The 22927-nt window shown below is 22.7% G+C and overlaps 2 protein-coding genes across 2 annotated transcripts; one reads left to right on the top strand and one right to left on the bottom strand.

Moving 5' to 3' along the window:
• Positions 1-755: 755 nt before the first annotated feature.
• Positions 756-20782, bottom strand: LOC129611443 (UDP-N-acetylhexosamine pyrophosphorylase-like protein 1). The gene is made up of 3 exons (XM_055524623.1): positions 20277-20782; positions 2028-3220; positions 756-1950 (listed from the first exon to the last, which is right to left on the bottom strand). Exons 1-2 carry the CDS (start codon positions 20611-20613, stop codon positions 2106-2108), a joined length of 1452 nt encoding a protein of 483 aa, XP_055380598.1. The 5' UTR covers positions 20614-20782; the 3' UTR covers positions 756-1950; positions 2028-2105.
• LOC129611452 (putative uncharacterized protein DDB_G0282129) lies at positions 14056-15630 on the top strand. The gene has a single exon (XM_055524633.1). The coding sequence runs from the start codon at positions 14394-14396 to the stop codon at positions 15336-15338; it is 945 nt and encodes a 314-aa protein (XP_055380608.1). The 5' UTR covers positions 14056-14393; the 3' UTR covers positions 15339-15630.
• Positions 20783-22927: the final 2145 nt, after the last annotated feature.

The raw sequence follows: 22927 nt of genomic DNA, 5'->3' as shown, positions 1-22927 counted from the left end.
TGATGTGCCTACAAGTTTTTTAAAATGAGTTGCCAGAAAGTGGACCTTTACTACTCGCCAATTTTAAATTTATGCCAATAAATAAAGAAGGAGTCAATAAATTTCATTAAAATTTTATATTCAAACTCTAGATTTAAAAAAAAAAACAACTAGTAAATTTTTTAGAGGTGTCGGTGCTAATTTTATATTTATTTTTGCTAATATATTTCGAGCGCATACGCACTTTATCACTGTGATTTTTAATGAAATAACGAAATTCGTTGAAATTCGTTATTTCATTTCTATTTCTAAAAATTTATTTTTAAAAATCGTGCGCTAGGTTAATTCGAATAAATTTGTAGGAAATTATAAACATTTTTCAGAAATACACAATAGAATCGATTAAGGGCTAGCTACATAACTCCTTTTTTGTTAACGAATATGTACATACATATATACAGGATTTAAAAAATCCATTCGAAAGTTTACATGTACTGTTTGATTTTATTCTAATTGAAAAATAAATATTTAATTTGTTACTTTAGATTTCAAAATTTCTACATTTTGTTATGTTATAAAATTTTCAACTTGAACACTATAACACAATACTGTAACAAAAAAAAGAAAAATTTTAAGATATTTTTAACTTTTGATTGATAACTTTTGAGTTAATTGTTCTATTATTAAAAAGGTATCAACCAACTTCTATTAAAAAACAAAATATTGTTTCCGGTTAACATTAACGTTTTCTAACTTTAAGGTAAAAAAAATAGAAATAATACTACAAAAAAGATGAATTTATTAGCAAATATTTCGTTACATATTTAATTTTAATATAATATAATACAGAATGTAATTTTACTGATATTATAATGTTTAAAGTTTTTTTTTCTTATAATATAATACACAATAATAATATACAATACATATTCTAATTGTAACAGATTTAATTTATACATAAGTACATTTTAGAAAACAATAAATGAAACGATTATTTTTTTCTATTTACAGTGTTCTATAATTACTTACTGTTTATGGTGCAAGGATATTCAGATCGCGCCAGTAATTAAAATTATGACCTTTCATATTACATGGTATTCATAAATTTATTTTTAAATTGATTATAATTGGAGATTTTCAATAATTCAGGTATGTACTTAAAGTTCTAACTTATATCTTAAAAATCTTTATTTGCATTATTACAGATCTGCGAGAACTAACTAGTTCACTATTTCAGATTGGTAGTACATTAAATTTTTATTGGATTTTTTTTAAACTCAAAACGTTTTTGCTCGATTTTTAAAAGTGATTTTTTGGAAAGTAAAGATTTATCGAGTACTCTACGTTTTCTAAGTTAAAACTGAATTATCGAAAATGCTCATTATTATTTATTTTAATATATGTATGTACCTTTCTGAGATATACATATAAACATACATATTTTACTGTTTTGATTTTGCAGGCAACACATAATTAAAAGAATAATATATACAAAAACTTATTATAATAAATTTTTTGAATATGTATTCTTAAATTTTGATAAAAGTAGTATAAACATACATACATACATAGGTTTAAATTATAAACATTTTATTTTACAAAAAAAATTTAATATATGTACATACAAATAATATATATATTTTGATTTAACTTGTAATTTTTTTTTAAATTATTGGGTAATAATCACAAATTGAATAAATTTTTACTAATATTATAAAATATATCGTAGCATTTTAGCTATTAATTGTAAATTATTGTTTTTATAATAAAAAATTGCACAAAAACATGGAAAGAAACACAAGAACAAAAATTTAATTTTTGTATTCAAGATATACATATCATAATTGTATTAGAAAGTAAAACTTGAATTTGTCGGTTGTTAATATATTTTTTTTGATTAGGCACAGTTCGAATTTTTGTTATCATTATAATCCGATAATTGAAAGAGGTCCGAATTTCAAATGTATAGTTCTAAAAATAAAAAAACACTATTGTAGACATAATGTTTGAATCATAAATATATTTTAATTTTTTATTCATTTACCTACCTATTTTAAAATAAATTTCATTAACACATTTATGACTTTATTATTATGCCATTAGTCAAGTATAAAGAAGGAATAAAATTATAAATGTCCATTTAATAAATCATGATTACTTCTTAAATAAACTGGGCTCGTAAAAGATTTTCCATTAACTAAATTTTCTAGACCTTCTCCAGCATAACTAACAAATGGTGATATTTCGCTTATATCACCATGTACAATGCCGCCAGCAGCTTCAATATATTTCTTATGCAATCTAAACAAATCATTTTTAGCAGTTGTAGGGCAATCTTTTCCAGCGCTTTCAGGATTTTTAAGAGCGCTAAATTCCTCATCTCTTGGGACCTCCATGGCAACAAATTTTTGCGCAAATTCAAAAACGTCAAATACAAACTTTTCAATTTTTATACCATTTGGTTTTTCGGGAAGGCAGAGTTTTCCTGAATTATCAACAAATGGAATCTTTTTTTTCGCAACGTGCAACTTTAACTCTTTTTCATATTTTGTTGCAATTTTATTGAGAAAAGATGCCGCAAAGAAATGGTTACAAATGTTACCAGCATTAAATGTTAATCTACCATCAGAGCGACGTAATTCAGATGTTTTAGCTGATATTTCACTATATTCTACAACTTGATATTTTCCATCGACACTGCAAACAACACCAACTGCTTCGGATGGGCTGGACTTTTCAACAACTTTTGCGGCACAATCTGAATTTTCTAAAACACAGTATCCAATAAATAATGGATCAGCTACTTTTATTAGAATATTATCAACACTATGCGCATGTAAATATAAAACACCACGACGATTAATATCATCCAAAACGCCTTGATCGCGTAATGCTCGATATATTCCTCCATTACCATCTGGAGCACGTGCAATACGATGTTTTTTATCTAATATTATTCTACCATCAAATTCAAAACATGGCAATGAACCCTGGCTAAACATAACAATATTTTCTTTATTCATTTTAAAGAAATTATTTGCTTTGAAATAATCCATTGTCGGTTTAATTGTATGTTCTGAAGTCATAATATACCATATTATATTACCATGTGTACCAGTTAACTCATATGCTAATTGTTCAAGTTTTAAAATACGTTCAGCTTGAATTCTAAAAAGTGATTTATGCGAAGGTAATCCAACATCATACATTCCTTTAGGATATGTCACACCCAAACGAGTTCCTAAAAGAAAAAATAAAAATTGTAAAAGACGTGATTAGAAATTAAATTTATCTTATGCTTGCAATTATTATAGTCATCTTTATAAATTTTTAATTTAAAAATATTCTTGAGCTTCTATAGAATTAAGTAATTATTACTTTAAATAATTATGTTTTAAAATTTATAAATAGTCGAAATTTTAAATTTTTAAGATTTCCGTACTCTTTGTTGATGAAATAGGTTCTAAAATTTTGAGTAAATTCGTATATTTACATGATTTAATATTAAATTGATTTTTTTTAATAAACTAATATGTATAATCGTACATAAATACAACATAATTTTTATTTTTCTATTTAAGAATTGAATATATATTAATGCTGTTTCTGGTAGTTAAGTTTGGCCTACCACAAGTAAAAAAAATATAGCATGGCAAAAGTATTTTTGAAGTGTTACAATCATTGGCTTGGCTAATAATAAAAAATTTTAAGCGTTATACAACTTCATTTCCAATTCATATTCAAGAAATTCACATTTACACCATTATAAAGTAAAATTTACAATTTCATAATAAGTCTTTTGAAATGTTTTTTATTAAAAAAATATCAGTTAACAGAAAAATTCTATTTTGAAAATTAAAAATTATTTGTTTTCAATTTTGTTATCATACCGTAAGTACGTATGTACATATATAAAAAATTTTATCTATATTATTTTCTTTTTAAAAGTTGTGAAAGAAAAGTACACACGCATATACATTATAAAGATATCAAATTGTTTTTTTCTTATCAAGTAATATAAGTATCATCTACATAATTTAATTATTGAACTATGTTCAATAAAAAAATTTCTTTTATTAATAAAAAATTATTTTATCAAAATTAAAACAATTATTTTATAAAAATGTTAAATGTTTTTTCTAACATATTCTGTACATAATTTTGTGAAAGAATCAATAGATATTTGCCAGTACATTCCTTTTATTACTAATAGTCAATATTTTGAAATTTTCTTTTTACAATAATATAAAATGTACATATTGCGTATACGACAATATTACACAAAATATTCTAAATGCAGAACCAAATTAAACTTAATTAACCCTTGAATACATAGCATATACAGATTTTTATATACAGTTTTCAATTTTGTTCTAAATGAAAAGTCAATATATAATGCTCCCGCTTTTTGGGTTAAAATATGAAAAGCAAAGTCGCAAATTGCACTTTTTGAATTTTTTCTAAATGTTTTGTAAAATAACTATAATGAAAATTTAATAAATATATCAATGAAAACAAAATAATTTCTAAATTTACAAAGAAAATCTAGTTTGCTGGAAAATTGTGAAACCTATAAACTTTTCACTAAAATATTTATTTTTGTTCTTTACAATTCCCATGAAAGGGTTAATATTTTGTAATCGTTCAAGAGATCTGTAAACTTTCTTTAGATAAAAAATTTGTTTGATTTTAGATTAAGATTGCCTTAATAACCGATTTCATCAGAAAAATAAAATTATATTAGTCACTTTTGTAATATTATCAATTTATAACATGAAAAAAATGATACAAAAATGGCCAAATGACTATTTACTAAAAATTACTTTGAGTGCTTAATAAGACATTATAATGAAGTGTTAGTAATTTGAAAAGATACGCATTGGATATACATATGTATCTATAAAGATTAATATTTATTTGGTTAAATTTACGATTTAAATTTAATTATTTTTCAAACATTGCATTGGCTAAAAATCCTGCACATTACTAAATTTAGACAATTGTAACCATAATTTACATAATGTTAAACAAACCAAATGTTTTCAATGTTATGTTGAAAATATATACGAGTACATACATACTTATATTATTATATGCCTTTGACTATTTACATCGATTATTTATACTTAGAAACTCTTGTATATTATTTCAAAAGAAACCGTTTTTAATCACTTTTATTTTTATTGAAGGAAATAATTACGTACATATATAATTTTCACAATTATATTGTGAACCCGGAAGTAACTCTCATATCATATATGTACATACAATAATATACTGCCCCATTTAATGATAATATTTGTCATAGTAATAAAAATTAGATATATCTTAGATAAAAATTTAAATGTTAATTATTATATTAAGAATTTCAAAAAATAAGGTTTAAGAATAGAAAATGCATGAATAATTTTGTATTTTTTAAACTTTTAATAAAAAATAGTAAATTAATGAAATTTGAAAATAAATAAATTATTGTAATAACAAAGTAAAATATGTTTTTCAAACATGTTTTCCTTTTGTAAATGATTTATTTTTTGAGATTTTTACCTCAAATCAAATCTCAATATTTCGAAAGAAACTCAAAAAAATTTAAAGAAAAATTAAATCCATAATAATTTTTATTAAATTAAATCTATTGTTTTTACTAGTTTTAATATTTTTATAATTCGAAATACAAAAACAGTTGTTTCAAAACTTTAAAAAAAAAGGTTTACTATCAAATGAAAATAGTTTATATTTACATTATTTACATACATATACTCGTATACAATTTTTTATAACATGTTAATGGAAGAGTATAACATATTATTCTCCTTTAGTATGAAAAGGGTATGAACTTTACTACCATTTACATAATATATGCATACATACATAAAAAAAATTGAACGAGATCAAATAATTGTGAATATTTGGATTCTTTTTTTTTTAATTCAGTAAAAATTCAATTGAATTTTTACGAAATTTAATAAAAAATGCCTAATTGTGTACAAAGAAATTCTATTAATTTATTATTTACCTAAGTCCTCGAGATGCGACATTTTTGTTTCCAGAAATTTATGTCGTAACTCGAATTGTTGTTTGAGGAGGAAAAAAAAAATGTATGGAAACAAAAAGCGAATTAGACAAACTATTATTTTATATTATAATTCAATTGTCTTTTAAGAAAAGTTAACAAAATTAAAAAAAAATAACAAAATAGAAACGAAACTAAAAAAATTCAAGTTTGTAACAAAAATAAATAAAATAAAATTTGAGTAAGTTGATATGTGTGTGTGTCGCTTAAATTCGTATTTTTAACTACTAGTGTTTTTAAGATCATTAAAACCTTTCAAAAAAAAATTTTTTTAAATGTCGTATCAGGAACAATGTCGTAACTCGAATAAAAATCATCAAAATTTATATCATGTTGTAACTCGAAATATCGTATTAGAAGATACCATGCCTCGAGGACTTAGAAACTTTGTTTATCTGTAATTTTTTTTTCAAATTAAAAAAATTTCCTTTTGATTCGTTTGGATTATTAAATTTTTATTTAATCTAATTGTTTTGTTTAAAATCAAAATTTTTTATTTTATTGCCTCTGTGCAGTGCTCGAAGTGAGGCGGGATGGAGTGGGATGCCATCCCAGTACTTTTAAATAATTGGAAATCCATCTCACTACTTAATGGGAGAGAAAAATGCGTTCCGGAACATGTTTTTTAAAATTTAAGAAAATTTTCTAATGAATTTTAAAAATTTTTTTAACGAAAAATTAAATATATGTATGTAATTTTAAATAAAGACCAATTTCAAATAGTAACGTATAATTTTTTTCTATTAATGAAATTTTCGTTACTACATAGTAGTCTATGCATTTCTTTGGTAACAATTTGCACAGTTTTTGAATCAATTTTTAGTTGATTTAATTTTGAATATAAATATTCTCGTTAGTTTACTTCCAAAGTTTGGTAAATTTTGTTTAGTTATTTTTTTAAAAAATAACTAAAATAATAAAATAACTAACTTTTTTTTTTTTACCATCCCACCACTTTGAGTATCCCACTTCGACCACTGCAGCTCTGTGCATAAATTTATTAAATTTTTGATAACTAATTATTAATTTTAGAACTATTTTCTAATATAATTTCAATTTGAATTAATAAAACAAACATCTAATTTTTTTTTTAAATGGGTAGATCTCGAGGTAGGAGAATCCAAAAAATCGATCTTTTGTACAAAAAAGTCGAGCAAGCCTGCTATAATTTTTTTTTTACTAAAACGACCGCTTGCTTCTGTTCTAAATATTCATGTATCTGTCTGAATTAAGCTACATATAAAAAAAAGTGCAACATATTTTTCCAAATTGATTGTGAAGTGAAAGGGATATTTTATAAAGATACAACAGAATGAATTTCAAACCTAGTCTATAAGAAAATTTATATTCCTACAACATAAATGTAAAACGAAAATTATAATAAGTGTATATGTACATAATAAAAAAAATAGGGTGTGTTAAAAAAATCACGAAAAAGAAAAAAAATCAAAAAATTCTTTTGCTTTACTTTGCAGAGTAATCATTGTTTTGTCTAAATTTCAAAATCATATAAGAATTTCCACTTTAAAATCAACTTTTAATTTCCAATTACCGCTTAATTTATTATGTTACCGTTACAATTTTTTTTTATTTTTACTATTTTTCTTTCATAATTTTTGTTATTAAATATTTTTGCTTTTAACAAAAGAAACAAGATTAAAAAAAAAAACTTGACTGACTAGGTTATAGGCCATTATGCCGTAACCGCGACTTTGCATTTTTTATGTATACATATGTATGCATTATGTATATATGCGACCACACATAAATATATGTATATGTAATATCCATAGTTAAGTGTTAAGTGTTATTATGATAAAAGAAACTTTTGGGATCTACCATTTGCATGAATGTTTGTTTACATGAACGTACATACCTACAAAAATTACGACATTTTTCTTTATGCTTTCGGTTTTTGTTTTTCTCTCACGTTAGGTGTATTGTTTGAAAAATTAAATTTTTACTATGTTATTGGTGTCACGTCTTACCAAAGTTCATATTACTATTAAGCAAAAATAACTAACAATCAATTGATTATGGTAAATTATTGAATACCAACAATTTATTTTCTAAAATTTTAACATTCTTTCATCAATATCAATTATATTTTAAAATAATGTTTGTTTTGTATAGACTTATGTATGTAAATTACATACATGCAAATCAATTATATGTACGTATACCTCAAAATAACAGTAAAATTTCAAATTAACACTACATTATGTAGTACATACACACATATATTTTTAAATGTATGTATGCATTGAAATTATTATAAAGTTAATTTTAATTTTGCATTAAGTGGGAGTTTAAATACGTTTGTGCTATGTACATATATGTATACATGCATATATGTATATATGTATGTATAAGAAAGTTAATAATACATATTCATAAAAATTGAAAAATTTTTAACGCTTTTTTAATTTTACTAATAAAAAATATTTGTACAGTTAAATTAGAAAAAAAATTTACAAATTTTATACAATCTAATGAATTGTAAAAATATAAGTCTATTGGATTTGTCCACTTAATCACTTATTTACACGTTTACTTATCCATATAGTTACATACTTACATAAGTGAACGTATATGTATAGAGGTTTTAAAAATCAATCAGTGTGAGTCACCTTTCAATCAAAAATTATTTTTATTATAAAAAAAAAAGATGCTTCATTTTAAAAATAAACCTTCGGTTGACAAAAGAATTAAGTTCCGGTTTTTCGTTTAATTGCTGGAATTTTGCAAAAAATTATTTGCGAAAACATTCTTTCAAACATCCTTTCTAATTAACAATTTTTGCGGTTATTTCAATTTATCCGAAAACTAACATTTGCTGACTTTCGACTGATTGACTAATTTTTTTTTTTTTGTATTTATGAAGAAAAAAATATAAATTCAGTTTCTGTTAAGTACTTGTTAGAAGAGTTGATTTAGGTGTGTCAATCATTTAGCTGCAAATTATTTTCGTACTTGCATTGGTACACTAGAATGCATTCTTATTGGAACTAAGCAAAATATAATTCTTAAGCAATTGAATAAGGTAAGGTATAAATGTTTTGTAAAATATGATATATGTATGTATGTACTTCAAATCAAAGATGCAAATAATATTTGTATCTGTACTTCTTCATATTTGCATCTTCTTTGATTTAAGTATATTCCATTAATAAGAAAATCAAAGAAATTATTGTTCAGTGTAAAATTAAATCTTTTTGTGCAAATCACTAAATTCAATTTTTTCAACCATTTTTTAATTGTGAATGTACTGAACATAAAATTATAAATTCAATTTTATTGATGTTATAAAATTCACTTTCAATAAGTACTCGTAAATTAAAGTTTCAATAAGTTTTGGTTCTTTGTTATTAACTTTTGCTTTCAATATGGGTATAAACACAAAAACGAATTAAAGTTGAAAAAAAATTTTTTTTTGTTAGTGAATTTTTTTCTAATTTGTGAAAAACTTTAATTTTTATTTTTTTCACCAAAATTTTTGTTTTCTTTTCAATGCAATTATTTTTTCTAATATTTTTTTTTTTTTGTAAACTGATTGAAATTTGTTTTGCAACCAAGGCTAGTTCCCTGTTTACTGCCTCTCTAATTCCTTCAATTACGTTTAAAATGCTTTAACAAAATTGAAAGTCTTAACTGATTGCAAGAGGTTTTTATTACAAAAGATTTGGGTTGTGGCAAAATTAAATTAGAAAAAAGACTTTTCTTATAACTATTGGTGTGTAACTTAAAAATACTACGAGATGAAGCGAAAAAAGATTATGTATTTATGCATTTATGTACATTTAAAACTGTTCAAGAAATTAAAAATCGAATTGATTTTCGATTATTGTTTTAATCATGACCGTTTTAAATATATTATGTATTTAAAAAACTTAAATTATTATATTATAATTTGCAATATGATTTCAAGGCCTAAGTTTAATAATAATAAATTAATTTTAATTACATATCTTGAGGAAATTACCAATTTTTTTTCTTTTGTGATTGAATCAATAGAATAAAGAGAAGGTAATTTGTACCCTTAATGGTTTCAGTTTTTACTTTAATACAATAGAATTTTTTTTGGAGTATTTAACCTCGCAGTAAGAATATGTAAGAAAACTTTAGATGCTTTCGTCAAATTTTAGATTGCAGATTGCAAAGAGGGGGTAACAGCGCGACCGGAAAGTGTATAGATCTATTGTGGCTAATTAACTTTTCAGGAAATGTGAATGACATAGACTGAGCCTCTAATAAAAGGCAAATTTATATTTTTCCAGGCATATTTACTAAAAGTTTAGGAGCGTCCCGTAAAATTATAAGAAGTGCATAAAAGGCATTTTAATAATCTTGTGCAACATATTCGCAAAACTAGGCAATACGTCTTGCGATCGTTCTAATCACATCAATTTTATTTTTTTGTATTCTATACATATTAATAGTTATGTAATTTAAATATTATGAAAATTAGAAGAAAATTTTTATTGTAAATAACGTCCTATTTTCTATCACTTTTTTTTTCTTTTCAAGATTCGATTTACTTTTGGTCTATTTTAATTGAAAGTTTAATGAATTAGTATAAAATGTAAGTATATGTATGTATTTATAGCATGTACCATAGTTTCGGTTGAACAGAATTTATTTACAATATACTTATTTTTACGTTTTTTATATTTATTATAATTCATACTAATTATTTTATAAAACGGTGTAAAATGTAAAAGAAAATTTCAAAATAATCTTGAAATTATTTACATACTTACAAATTTACATATAATTACATATAATGTGCATATACATATAATACATATAATACATATAATAAATATGTATATGTACATAAATTATTTATTTTAATACAATAGAAATTTATATTTTGCAATAATTTATTGAATTTATTATTAAAAAATGAATTGAAATAATAGATTTGTATAATTATGCATATTTTGATAAATATGTATGTATGTATGTATAATTTGAATGCATGAAATAATAGTAAAATATAAATAAAATTAAAAAAAAATTTCCATTAAATTTTCAAAAAAACAAAAACAGAAAAAAAAAATTGGTTTTTTTTAAAAGTTGACCAAATGGCCTTGAAATTTTTTATAAAAATTTTGTTTAAATTTTATTTATTTTTTTTTATGTAAGAATTACGATCCTCATAATAAAACAAAGTGGAATTTAAGAAAGAAACTGGTCTTTTTTAAATTATTTCTGTTGTCTTGTTTTTTTTTTTTTTTAAATTTTTCTTTTAAAATTTTATAACTATTATTGTTAACAGTTATTGCTTTTATTAATCCTAACTGGCTATTGTTATATTTGGATACTTTTTTTTTAATTTATTATCTTAATTATTATAAAGCGCTACATATATATGTACATACATTCAACAAATATTTTGACAATACATAATACATATTCTATTTTAAAACTTCTCAAAATTCTGGTACGTTTGTTCTTTATATTGCAGATAAATGTACAAACACATAACGTATGTACGTGTTTGTTATAAAATAAAAATAACTTGTTTTAATAACTAAATGAATAACAATATCCTTGAACTTTTCGAGCACAAAAAAAAACCACTTTCATTTTAAATTTAAGAATTAATTGATAATTTATTGTGAAATAATTTTTATGGCAAATTATTATGATTTAATATGATTTATTCTACATTTTTATATATATAACTTATAAAATGTTAAACAAATTTAAATTTATTCAACTTATAACAGTTAGGTTTAATCAAAAATTTTACTTAATTTTCAGTGTTTGCATATAGAAGAGTAGAATATTTCAAAACTAGAACATCAAACCGTTTAAAATCTGTTATGCATATACATATGTATTTTAATTTTACTCACGGATTTACTTTATTGCATGACATAAATTATGAAACCAGAATAAAGAATTTCAAAGCTTTAATACCTACATATGAAGTTATTTAAAAATTTAAAAGAAAAAGGTTTTCAAATAACCTTGAATTGGATATTATAAAGTTGTTCTTAATGTAAGAACTTAAATAAGAGAGGTACTAAATTAAGGAAGTGGTAAGCTGGAGATTGTTTTATCATTTATTTATTTAATTTTTGTATTTTTGCATGTGGTTGAATATATTCAATTTTTAATGTATGTATAAAGTTGATAATTGCATCATAATAAAATATATAGTAAATGATTTTACAAGACACGAACTTATTCTTCATATGCAATAGTAAATGGAATTACTCCACAAATATGCAATTTTCACGGCATCCACAAAATAAGACATTTAAATATAAGTAATGATTAATTGAAATTAAAAAAAATAAAACTTTTTTTATTTAAAAATTTTTAGATTTATTGTTAAGATACCGAAAGTATAAGATTTTTGGAAGATAGAACAAGCGATATTTAATAAAATTCTCTTACTTGGGTTATATACAACCTTCAAATTTTCAAATGTGTAAGTTTTCAAAAATAATAGATAATCGGAATTGCAATAAGGTAAATAAATGCTTTTAAGATGTGCTATTATCGTCTCAAAAAGTTATGACATAGGACATGTCTCTAATAAAAATAATATAGCTTTATTAGCTATATCACATGTGCGTACTGATGCGTGTATATAACTCTGGTTAAATACATATATTCGTTGGTACATATATATTATGTATAATTATTATTTTTTTTTCATAAGAATTGAAAATAAAGTAAACTATTTTTATCCGGAATTTGGTCATAAATTTAATCGGGAAATAAACGAATTTTACAAATATCCAATCAATATAAAAACGTTTAATAATCATTTGATTTTAACTTAAAATTATTATTATAGAAAACTTAAACCGAAGAATAAACAGTACCAGCCAATAAAAAAAAAACTTGTAAACAATAAACAGCTTAAGCAAACTAAACTTGTGCTATAAGATTTTTACATAAAACGCAAATCAAGCACTTTTTTTTTTAAGTTACAGTAAACAAAACTGCTCTTCGAATCTCAAAGTTGAAATTTTTTTTTTAATTTCCGATTGAACAGATTTTTAAATTTTTCAAAATCTTTTCTGGTTCTAATACTTTTATAATTATATGAGTAATTTTATAATTATATAATAATGTAAGTAATGAAATTTGACGAATTGAAACTTACATTGAAATTGATAAATGATGCATTTTATATATAAGCGTTTTGTAATTGGCAAAAAAACTTTTAAAAAACTAATCAATTTTATTTTTCTTTTTTTAACGCAATATTACATATTTATTGCAGATAATGCAGATTTTGCAGAACAAAGATGACTTTTAATAAATTTAGATATTAAAAATTATTATAAGCGATCCAACAAAATTTAGAATTACGTTTTAGGAACTTTTACAAAAAAAAAAACATAATATTTTGATTGATTGGACACTGCAAACTGTTAAGAGCACTTTGCTTTTTAAAAAAGTTAAATAGCAAAGTAGTTTTGACCCTTAATAAGAAATTATGTAATTTTCACTGCAATTTAAGAAAGTTATATTAGTGGCAAACTATAATAATGATCCCTTTTTAGATTTCATTCTATACTTTCAGTTCATATTCAGTGTCCTTATAAAAATATTGTAATTTTTTTCATAAATCTTGATGAATTGGAATATAATATAATCTTTTAATATCAAAATGTTTGTTTTTTATTTGTTTTTCTTCATCTTTTTTTTTTTTTAATTTTATATAAATATTTTGAATTTAATATTCAGATCTTACAGAAGAATGAAAAAAATCATATTTAGATACATAATTTTGCTCCCGCTGAGAGAAAGAGAGCTGAACATTAGATGAAAATTCTGCTGATTAAGTTGAAAATCAGAAGTTTTCTTTTTTTATATATATAAAATGATATAGGATGTTGTATATATAGATATATATATGCTCAAAGTGCTGTAAATTTTTTTAAAATTCAATGAAAAAATAAATATACAACCCGAAACAATGTGAATAAGTTTTAAAAAATAAAAATTTTATTCAGTACTCGAGAGGATTGCGCTGTTTTTACATCGAAAAGAAAAATTTTTATAAATAAATATTTTATAGATTTCTATATATATATAGAATACAGACATTACTCAATATAATATCGGTATTTTTATAATATTTTAATGTTAAGAAAAGTGAAAAATATTATACATATGTATTGTACCTACATATATTCCGTCGCACTAAATGCGTAATAATTTTAAAATTACCTTTTTTATATAAAAATCAAATAAAATTCAAATATTTAAATAGATTAAATTATAAAAAAATAAAACTGGTAAAAAAAAATTAATTATATATGGCAAAATTCTAAAAAAACGGGACAAAAATTAAAACTAAAAGAAAAATATGCCACCAACAGTGCAACCTCAAATAACCCCAAAATTTGACGACCCATATTTTTATATGTCGCCATTACAAAAATTGAATAACTTAAAACAAACGAATCTTTTATCGATAAATAATTTTAATAGTTGTAATGAATTTGAAAATTTAACAATATCTAACTCAACATCAGATCCGAAAATCAATACAACTAATTTACATTGGTATCAACAATATTATTTACCAATTGACAACAATTCTCAAGAATTCTCAAATTCACTAACACAAATTTCGAATCATAATGGACAAATACCTAATCATTTTCATCAACAATCTCAGCAACAACAACAACAGCAATCACATCAAATCGATCAACAAAATTTCAACATTTTAAATTCAACACAGACCACATCATCTGGATTTTATCCTAACATTATGAACAATGACTTCGATTTAGCAATTGCTGAATTATGTCAACAATTTTATCAAACTGATTTTTTAAATAATCATCAAATTCCATTGAATTTAAATCAACCGAATCATTTCAATATTAATAATAATAATAATAATATTAATAATAATAATAATGACAATAGCAATAATACTACAAAATCAATAAGACCACCGCCTATCAATTATTTATGTCATTTATGTTTTAAAAAAGGACATTTTATTAGAGATTGCCCACAAGCACATCCAAAAGGTGAAGGCTTAACACCATATCAAGGTAAAAAACGTTGTTTTGGTGAATACAAATGTCAAAAATGTAAAAGAAAATGGATGTCCGGAAACTCATGGGCCAATATGGGCCAGGAATGTATCAAATGTCATATAAATGTCTATCCACATAAACAACGACCACTTGACAAACCTGATGGATTAGATGTTTCTGATCAATCGAAAGTTCATCCACAATTTTTATGTGAAAAATGTAAAACATTGGGTTATTATTGTCGGAGAATGCAATAATATTTTTGAAAAATGTGCCTTTTTTTTGTACTTTTGAACAAACAAAAAAAAAAAAAAATAATAAAGTTAATGGAAAAAAAATATGAACAGCAACATGATTAAAAAATTCAATTATTTTGTTTGAGGCATAATTGTTTTTAGTGATCTGTATTATAATATTATATATTTCTTATTTAAATTAATTTGTTCTGAAAATGTGTTTTTTTTTTACTAAAAAAGCCTTTAGCATTTCCAGCAGATCATTTTGTTATGCATTATGCACCTTTTTAATTTATAAGGTAAATTTATAATAAGAGTGATTTATACGGAAAAGAAAATATTTAAATTTAAAATTCGATAATTTTAATTTTTAATCTCTTACTTTTTTTAACAATTTTTAATAATTTTTATTGTAATTGGGTAAGACTATAATATAATGTTGAAAACTATATAAGTGTTGTATGTACATTTTAATATAAATACTTATATTATAAGAATATTTTTTGTGTTTTGATAAATTAAAAGCTATACTAGACGCCAGTTAATATCAATAGTATTTTGGTATTTTTTTAAAGAAATTACAACATACAAGATAGAAAATTTATAAATTTTAACATAGAAATATAAAAAATAAGTAATATAAATGAAATATATCTATGCATGTTTTTATAAAAATTAAAATACTATAAATTTATTAACTTAAGCTTTTTGGTTTCCTTTCATAAGAATTTTGTTTAATCAAGGAGAAATAATTCGTATTTAAATTGTTTCATATAAAATTGGTTTCATATAACTACATCTGTAGTGTATCTGTAGGCATACAAAACGGGTGAATTTAATTTTAATTGACAAATTCTTTTAAATGTTATGTAAGTTAACAAGTTATATAAGCAAGTATAAATTGTATAAATAAGTGGAACGCTGTTAAGATAAAAACTGTTTTACAATTCCTTATTCTAACACATAAATAGAATTTATGGTGTATTGAATTTAGTTAAACAAAGTTTTTTGAAAGTCAATGTGTCTTTACAATTATTAAAAATAAAAATTTAATGAAATAAATGTTTTTTCTCACAATTAAACCGGTAGAAATTATTATTGTGCAGTATAGCTAAAGATTAAGATACAAAATAATATGAGAAAATAATTTTTTTTTTATATTTTTTTTCAAAACGAAATAAAAATTGAAAAAAAAAAACAAGAATAATTTTTAGACCTATATTCTTTCTTATACTGAGGAATAATATGCGTGTAAGTAAATAAATAGAAGAAAAATGTAAGAGAAAAAATTTATCTAAATCTAAAATTAAATTGTCTCTGCAAAGCACTTAAAATCCATTTTAAAAAAGAAAAAAAACAGATTTTTATTTGTTGTTAAAAATTTTACTTATATATTTATAGTATTATTATTATTCATTTAATATTTAAGAGAGTTTTTTTTTTAATCATTTGTATTTTATAGTATTGGGAGTTTTGGGAAAAAAATTACATGAATTTGCATGATTATTTAAAGAGAATTATTTGAATCGAAAAAATACAAATTACACATAATTGTTAATGTGAAAAAATTTATTAGAAATGAAAAAAAAAATAGACTACTTTAATGCCTTCCTATAAGTTGTTTACTTAAAATTATGTAAAAATTGTATATTGAAGACATTTATTAATTAAGAATCAATAATAAAATTCATAACATATTTGATTGTGTTCTTGTTTCGCTTTATATATATTGTTTTAAATAAAAATAATTATCTTTTTTGAAATACTAGGTATAATTTTTCTTTATTAATTTATTTTTTTTAATTTTAATTTAATATTATGCATATCTTTATTTTTATTTTTAAAATTTATTTAATACATATATAACATATGCATAAATTTATTTAGTATTATGCATATTATAACATATGCATAAATATACATATATAAGCAGTGCTGTAGTGGAGGGTATACGAGGGTATACGCCGTATACCCTATGCTTTTAAAATTTAGATAGCGTATACCTAGTGGTTTTACTTAAAAATAGCGTATACCCTATGATTTTGTTCAAATTTTTTATTAAAAATTTATTATTTTCTTTCTTTGTAATGGTAAAAAAAAAATGATGATAAAAATTGTACTGAAAAATTGCAAAAAATTTTCAAATTAACAATTCACACAAAATATTTCATTCATTTAGTAAAAATTTCTTGGGAAAAATATATCAACTACAAATAATATAATATATTATATATATATTCAAATTAATAATCAAACAAGCCTCCTTTAACGAAAAACGGAAAACGAATATAACCGAACCTTTAATTTTTGAAAATGGTAATTATGTTTTTTTCAAATAAAAATATAATTAAAAATAACCTTGTTTATTTTTACCAAAAATTTATATTCTCAAGCGTATACCCTATGCTAATTTTACGAGTACAGCACTGTATATAAGTAAATCATATTGAACCTTACCTACAATTAGTTTATTTAAGTATATTAAAATATAAAATATTGGAACATTATATTTAATATATTTAAGTAGTTATTTGAAATTTGTGTGAGTAAAGTTAAGACTGAACAGGGATACTTCTTTTTTTTTTCATTATAATACTGTAAAAAACTTTTTCATGTTTTTTTTTTTTTTTTTTTCTTAATGTAAAACTGTATTTCAGTAAATCTTGTTTATATTTGTACTAAGTACGGGAAAATATTAGATATGAACTGTTTTTTTTTCTGTGAAATTGGTATAAGATAATTTTGATAACATGAGTTAGTTGTAATTTTGATTTAAACTTTAAAAATTTACATATTTACAAATTTACATATAGAAAATGAATAATTGGACATATATTATAATGAAAAATAAAATTAAACATTTCTAACAATATTCATATAATTTACAATATAACTTAGAATCGAAACAAAATTTGAAAAAATAGTAAAGTGAGTATGTATTTTTAAATGCATACATATATAATATGTATATAGGTAATATATAATAATATCTATTAGTTCAAACTAATTTTTAGCATATTTTTCTTTCAAGAATTTTAATGTTTATAAACAGGTATGATAAATTATAAATGCCGATTTATACACAATCACACAAAAAATCACCTAGAAAAAGATTGATTTTTCTTTACAGTTTTATATACTTATAGTTTAAAAAAGAATGTATGTAGGTGATGGTAAAAGAATGTATAGAAGTCAAAAAAATTTCAAAAATAATAAAAAAAATATAACCCAGTCTTGATTCTGACCCTATTTTGTATCTTATTGTATTATCTATAAAATCTGACCAATTAAATCATACAAAATTTGCGATACTTCTAACAGAAGTAGATTAATATGGGTTATTAACTACTTCCTAAAAAATGGTAATAAAATGAAAAAAGGAAGATAAATTTAAAATTTAATTTAATAAAAATTTTCAAAATTTGTATTCTTAAATTAATGCAAAGTATGTATGTGCATAAAGCACATTTAAATATAATTATAAATATGCACTTCAAAAAACTTAAACCTTAGCTTTTACTATTATTACTTATTCAATTTCTTGAAATTTTTTATACATTATCTTGGTATATGAATATTTTCTACCAAGATATGCGTTTATTTCAAAATAAACGCATATTTTGCTGAACTTAACTTGCTTACCTTCAATATTGTTGTTCATTAATATGTAGCTTAAATAAAATTTAACTATAGGAATTCAAAAACCATACCTACTACATGGTAAGTATATGTTTGAATATTTATTGGTAGGTATGTACATAATATTGGAGTGGTGTAATTTTATTGTAAAGTTTTTTATAATGAATAAAAGTGTTCTTTGTCTTCTAAATTTTTTACAAAATTGAAATTATTAAGTCTTCTAAAGGAACATCAGCATATGAATTTTGTAATAGGAGTAGTAGTATTGTAGTGTAATTTTAACGTACGTATAACCTAAAACTAATCTATGATATTTGATACTAACCTATTTCCTTTTACTTATGATCATAAAATATATTGATAACTTAATAACTGTATTGATCAACTTAATATAAATACACAGTGCATGGACTGTGTTTATATATTAAGTTAATAACTACATTTATGGCAAAAAGAATTGTATATGTATGCACATGTATGAATTCAGATCGTTTTATTTAATTTAATTTGTTGTAAAATAATCACAGGAAATATGAAAAATGTTTAAAAGTCAGAACGGAAACGGCGAACTTGTTTCTCATCAATCATCACAATCCAAAAAATATAAGCTAATCATTTGTTTAATGATCTTGTAGTTAATGTAATGCAAGCATAAGTTCAATAGTAAATATTTTAAATAATATTATATTGAATATTTTGTTTGATGTTCCCATCGATTTTATAAATAAAAATATTTAATGAACACAATACTTCACCAAATAAATGTTAATGCAAATTGTTGGTACTCATTACAAAAGACCAAAGTCGATGTACTTAAGTAAAGTATAACACAAAGTTTGTATGTATGAATTGCATTGTACTTTTCGCTAGTAATTGTAAAAATAAATATGATGAGAAAAAATTAAGAACGATATGGATGAGAAAAAATTCATGTAACGATCCATGTCAACTTGGAAAAAAACTATTCGAACTTTTTACCGGCCATCATAAATAAAAACTATTAGCAAGAAATAAAAGAAGTAATGGTAGAAGTATCAGATCAACACAAAATTTAATTACAAAGGGGAATTTCTTGAAAAAAACGTGAAATTCAATGAGTAAGTAAGTTTACAAATTCAAAACTTTTAATCAATTGCACATTTATACTTATATACTAAAAAATATATGTCAAATAACCGGTAAATACTTTACATTATTACTACTCATAAATATTTTACATTATTTTTTATTACATTTTTGAAAGTCGGTTCATAGGCTTTAGTGTTTTCGATATTGTCTGTTTATGTTATCCTTTAATTAGTTAAAAAAATTACAAATTACCTTGTCCGCCAGCCATTAATAAAACACCAACATGACCTTGACTTATTTGTCTCAAGCCTTCATTATTATATTTTTCAATTTTTTCTTTAGATGCTCGGCTTAAACTGAATAATTTTGAATCTGGTATAGGTTGTAGGCGTTCGTCCAAACAACCAGCAGCTTCACTTAAAGAAGATGTAGAACGATCAAAATATGTTTTTAATTCTAGCAAATCTAATTGTTCTATATCTTCGCATAATTGACGTTGTTCATCTACAGTTAATTCATCCCAAAATCTAAGTAAATGTTCTTGTCCAGCCTTAGTCAAACGTTCTCTTAAACTTTCAAAAACAGTCATTATGCCAAAAATAAAATTTTGGATTTATCTATTAAAATATATATATATATATATTTGTTTATTCTTTTCAAAATAAAATTGATAACAAATTTTTATTTTTTATTTTTTTCTAAGTAAGCTTTTTATTTGACCGCTCTTAACCGTTGTTATATCCTAACGGTACGACATCTAATTACCTACTGAATTTAAAAAACTAGATAAAACTACGAAGCTTTAGTTCATAATGAGCATTCGAATTTTTGGATTTAAAACCCACAATACGAGAATCAAGTTTTCTGAAGGTTTTTCACGTACAAAGAAGTGAAAGTTGTTGGAGTAGGAAATTATATTTGTATATTATGTTGATATAACTAGTAACTTTATCTAGCTTATAAACTAGTTGAAGCACCAATGTTATTACTTTAAATTTTCTTAGTTTTTCTTTTCGACTTTGTACAAAATTGGTATTAGAGGTTGAATATTTAAAATTATTGTCACTCCTTGTCTTATCGGCTGCTGTGTGAGAAACAATTATTATGTCTTTTAAAAAATCAATTAGTTTTTCTAAATCCATTGGGGTATTTTTATACTTTTAGTTTTGTTTGTATTCTGCCGTTTTGTTGTTCGTAGATTCTTTTTATTAAAATTAATTACACTTATTGTTTACACATTTTAATTGATAAATAGTAAATATTTTGTTTACGTTTCTAATAAATGTGAGATCTTTTATATAAAATTCATTTAAGAACTTTTCTAATGCATTGTAATTACATCTATTATGAGTTCTGAATATTTTTAACAGTTTATTACATATTAACACGTAATCACTTTTCGTATTTAAAAATAAATAATTTTCTTATAAAATCATTATTTTTTTCTTTTTATGTGCTAGAAGTCAACCCGCAAAAGATAAGAATATTTTGACATAAATGACGTGTAATTTCTAAAAGTCAATTAATAGAACTGTCAATTTGAAACGAGAAAGCTTTAAGCCTATAAAGCTTTTCCTCATTGAATGAAATAGTCGGTGATGCTAAATGCGCTCATTTTATTTATGGTTCGCGGCAAAAAAGAAGTGAAGTACTAAAAATTAGAGGAAATGATAATTAAAAATTATTATTTAATCTTTTGATAAGCTGTACAAGTTTTATGGTACGTTGTCAAAAAATAGCTCAGTTTTTTGTCAGATTACTAAAACTATTAAAAGAATTTAGGTTTACATAATGGTAGTTCGAAAGTCCTAATAAATAATTTATCTGACACGTCTTTTCGTTTGTATGAATGGTGTAGCATACGTTTTATATGTTATTAAAAAATTAAAAAATAATTTTTGACGAAAAAAAAAAAACGCCTAATTAGGCATTATTTTTCAATAATTTAATTCAGTTAAAATTCAATACCGTCTCGTGAAAGAAACAAAAAATGTTGCATATTTAATATGCTTTTTTTGTGTAATATAATAATATGTATGCGGTCTTGTCAAACTAAATTATTTAACGATAATGGCGAATTTAAAAGATTAAATTGAGATTTTTTTTAGTTCATGATTTACAAATTTACATACACAATGTCATAACAAAGTCACAACTAAGCATTTGAGTTTTGAAATTGAGAAACGAAATAATTATATATAATTTATGCATAATATATCGGAATTATTTTAAAAATTTAAATTACCCGTTATATTTTATGTTTTATTGTTTTAATATTTACAATTGCTAGTTATTAGGCGAGTACACGTTTCCATAGGTACATATTTTTGTGGTTATTTAAAGAGATAAAAATGATGTTTTTTCCCTTGATGTTTTTTTCACTTTTTACAAATTTAATCGTCTTGTTTACGAATTCAAAAAATCATTCGTGTAAAACCCGTCATTTAATTTGTAGGTTTGTCTTGTAAAAGACAGTTTTTAAAAACTTTAGGTATAAAAGTTGAAAAAACTTTACAATGTTTTAGTATGCAAAGCGTCTAATACTTTGAGAACAACGATGACGTCATCGAAAAACTGACATAATTTCTGGCAAAGAAAAAATTTCATTTAAAAAAAATAAATCAGTCGGGAAAACTTGAATAAACTTATAAAAACTTTATAAATATGCGATAAACGTCAAATTTCAAAGTATTTATCAAACATAAACAAAAATTTTTTCGTTATACCATAGACATCTTTATATATTACATTACAGTACATATAGTACATTATAGAAGTCTATGGTTATACTCACGGTTGACAGAAATATGTTTTTTGTAATGTCAAGGTTATATCAAAAACTGAAAATTTTGATTTGGGATTATAAACTTGTGAAACTTAAATAAAACCATTTGCGAATCCAT

The sequence above is a fragment of the Condylostylus longicornis genome, unplaced genomic scaffold, assembly GCF_029603195.1.
Source record: "Condylostylus longicornis isolate FDR11 unplaced genomic scaffold, ASM2960319v2 ptg000004l, whole genome shotgun sequence".
In the NCBI taxonomy this organism is placed as follows: domain Eukaryota; kingdom Metazoa; phylum Arthropoda; class Insecta; order Diptera; family Dolichopodidae; genus Condylostylus; species Condylostylus longicornis.
This window is presented reverse-complemented; position numbering and strand designations above follow the sequence as displayed.

Excerpts from the sequence above, each read along its gene's own strand:
- LOC129611452 (XM_055524633.1), top strand. The coding sequence starts at position 14,394 with ATGCCACCAACAGTGCAACCTCAAATAACCCCAAAATTTGACGACCCA.
- LOC129611443 (XM_055524623.1), bottom strand. The coding sequence starts at position 20,613 with ATGACTGTTTTTGAAAGTTTAAGAGAACGTTTGACTAAGGCTGGACAA. Across the intron at positions 3,221-20,276 it reads ATTAATGGCTGGCGGACAAG|GAACTCGTTTGGGTGTGACA; the intron begins GTAATTTGTAAT and ends TTTTTCTTTTAG.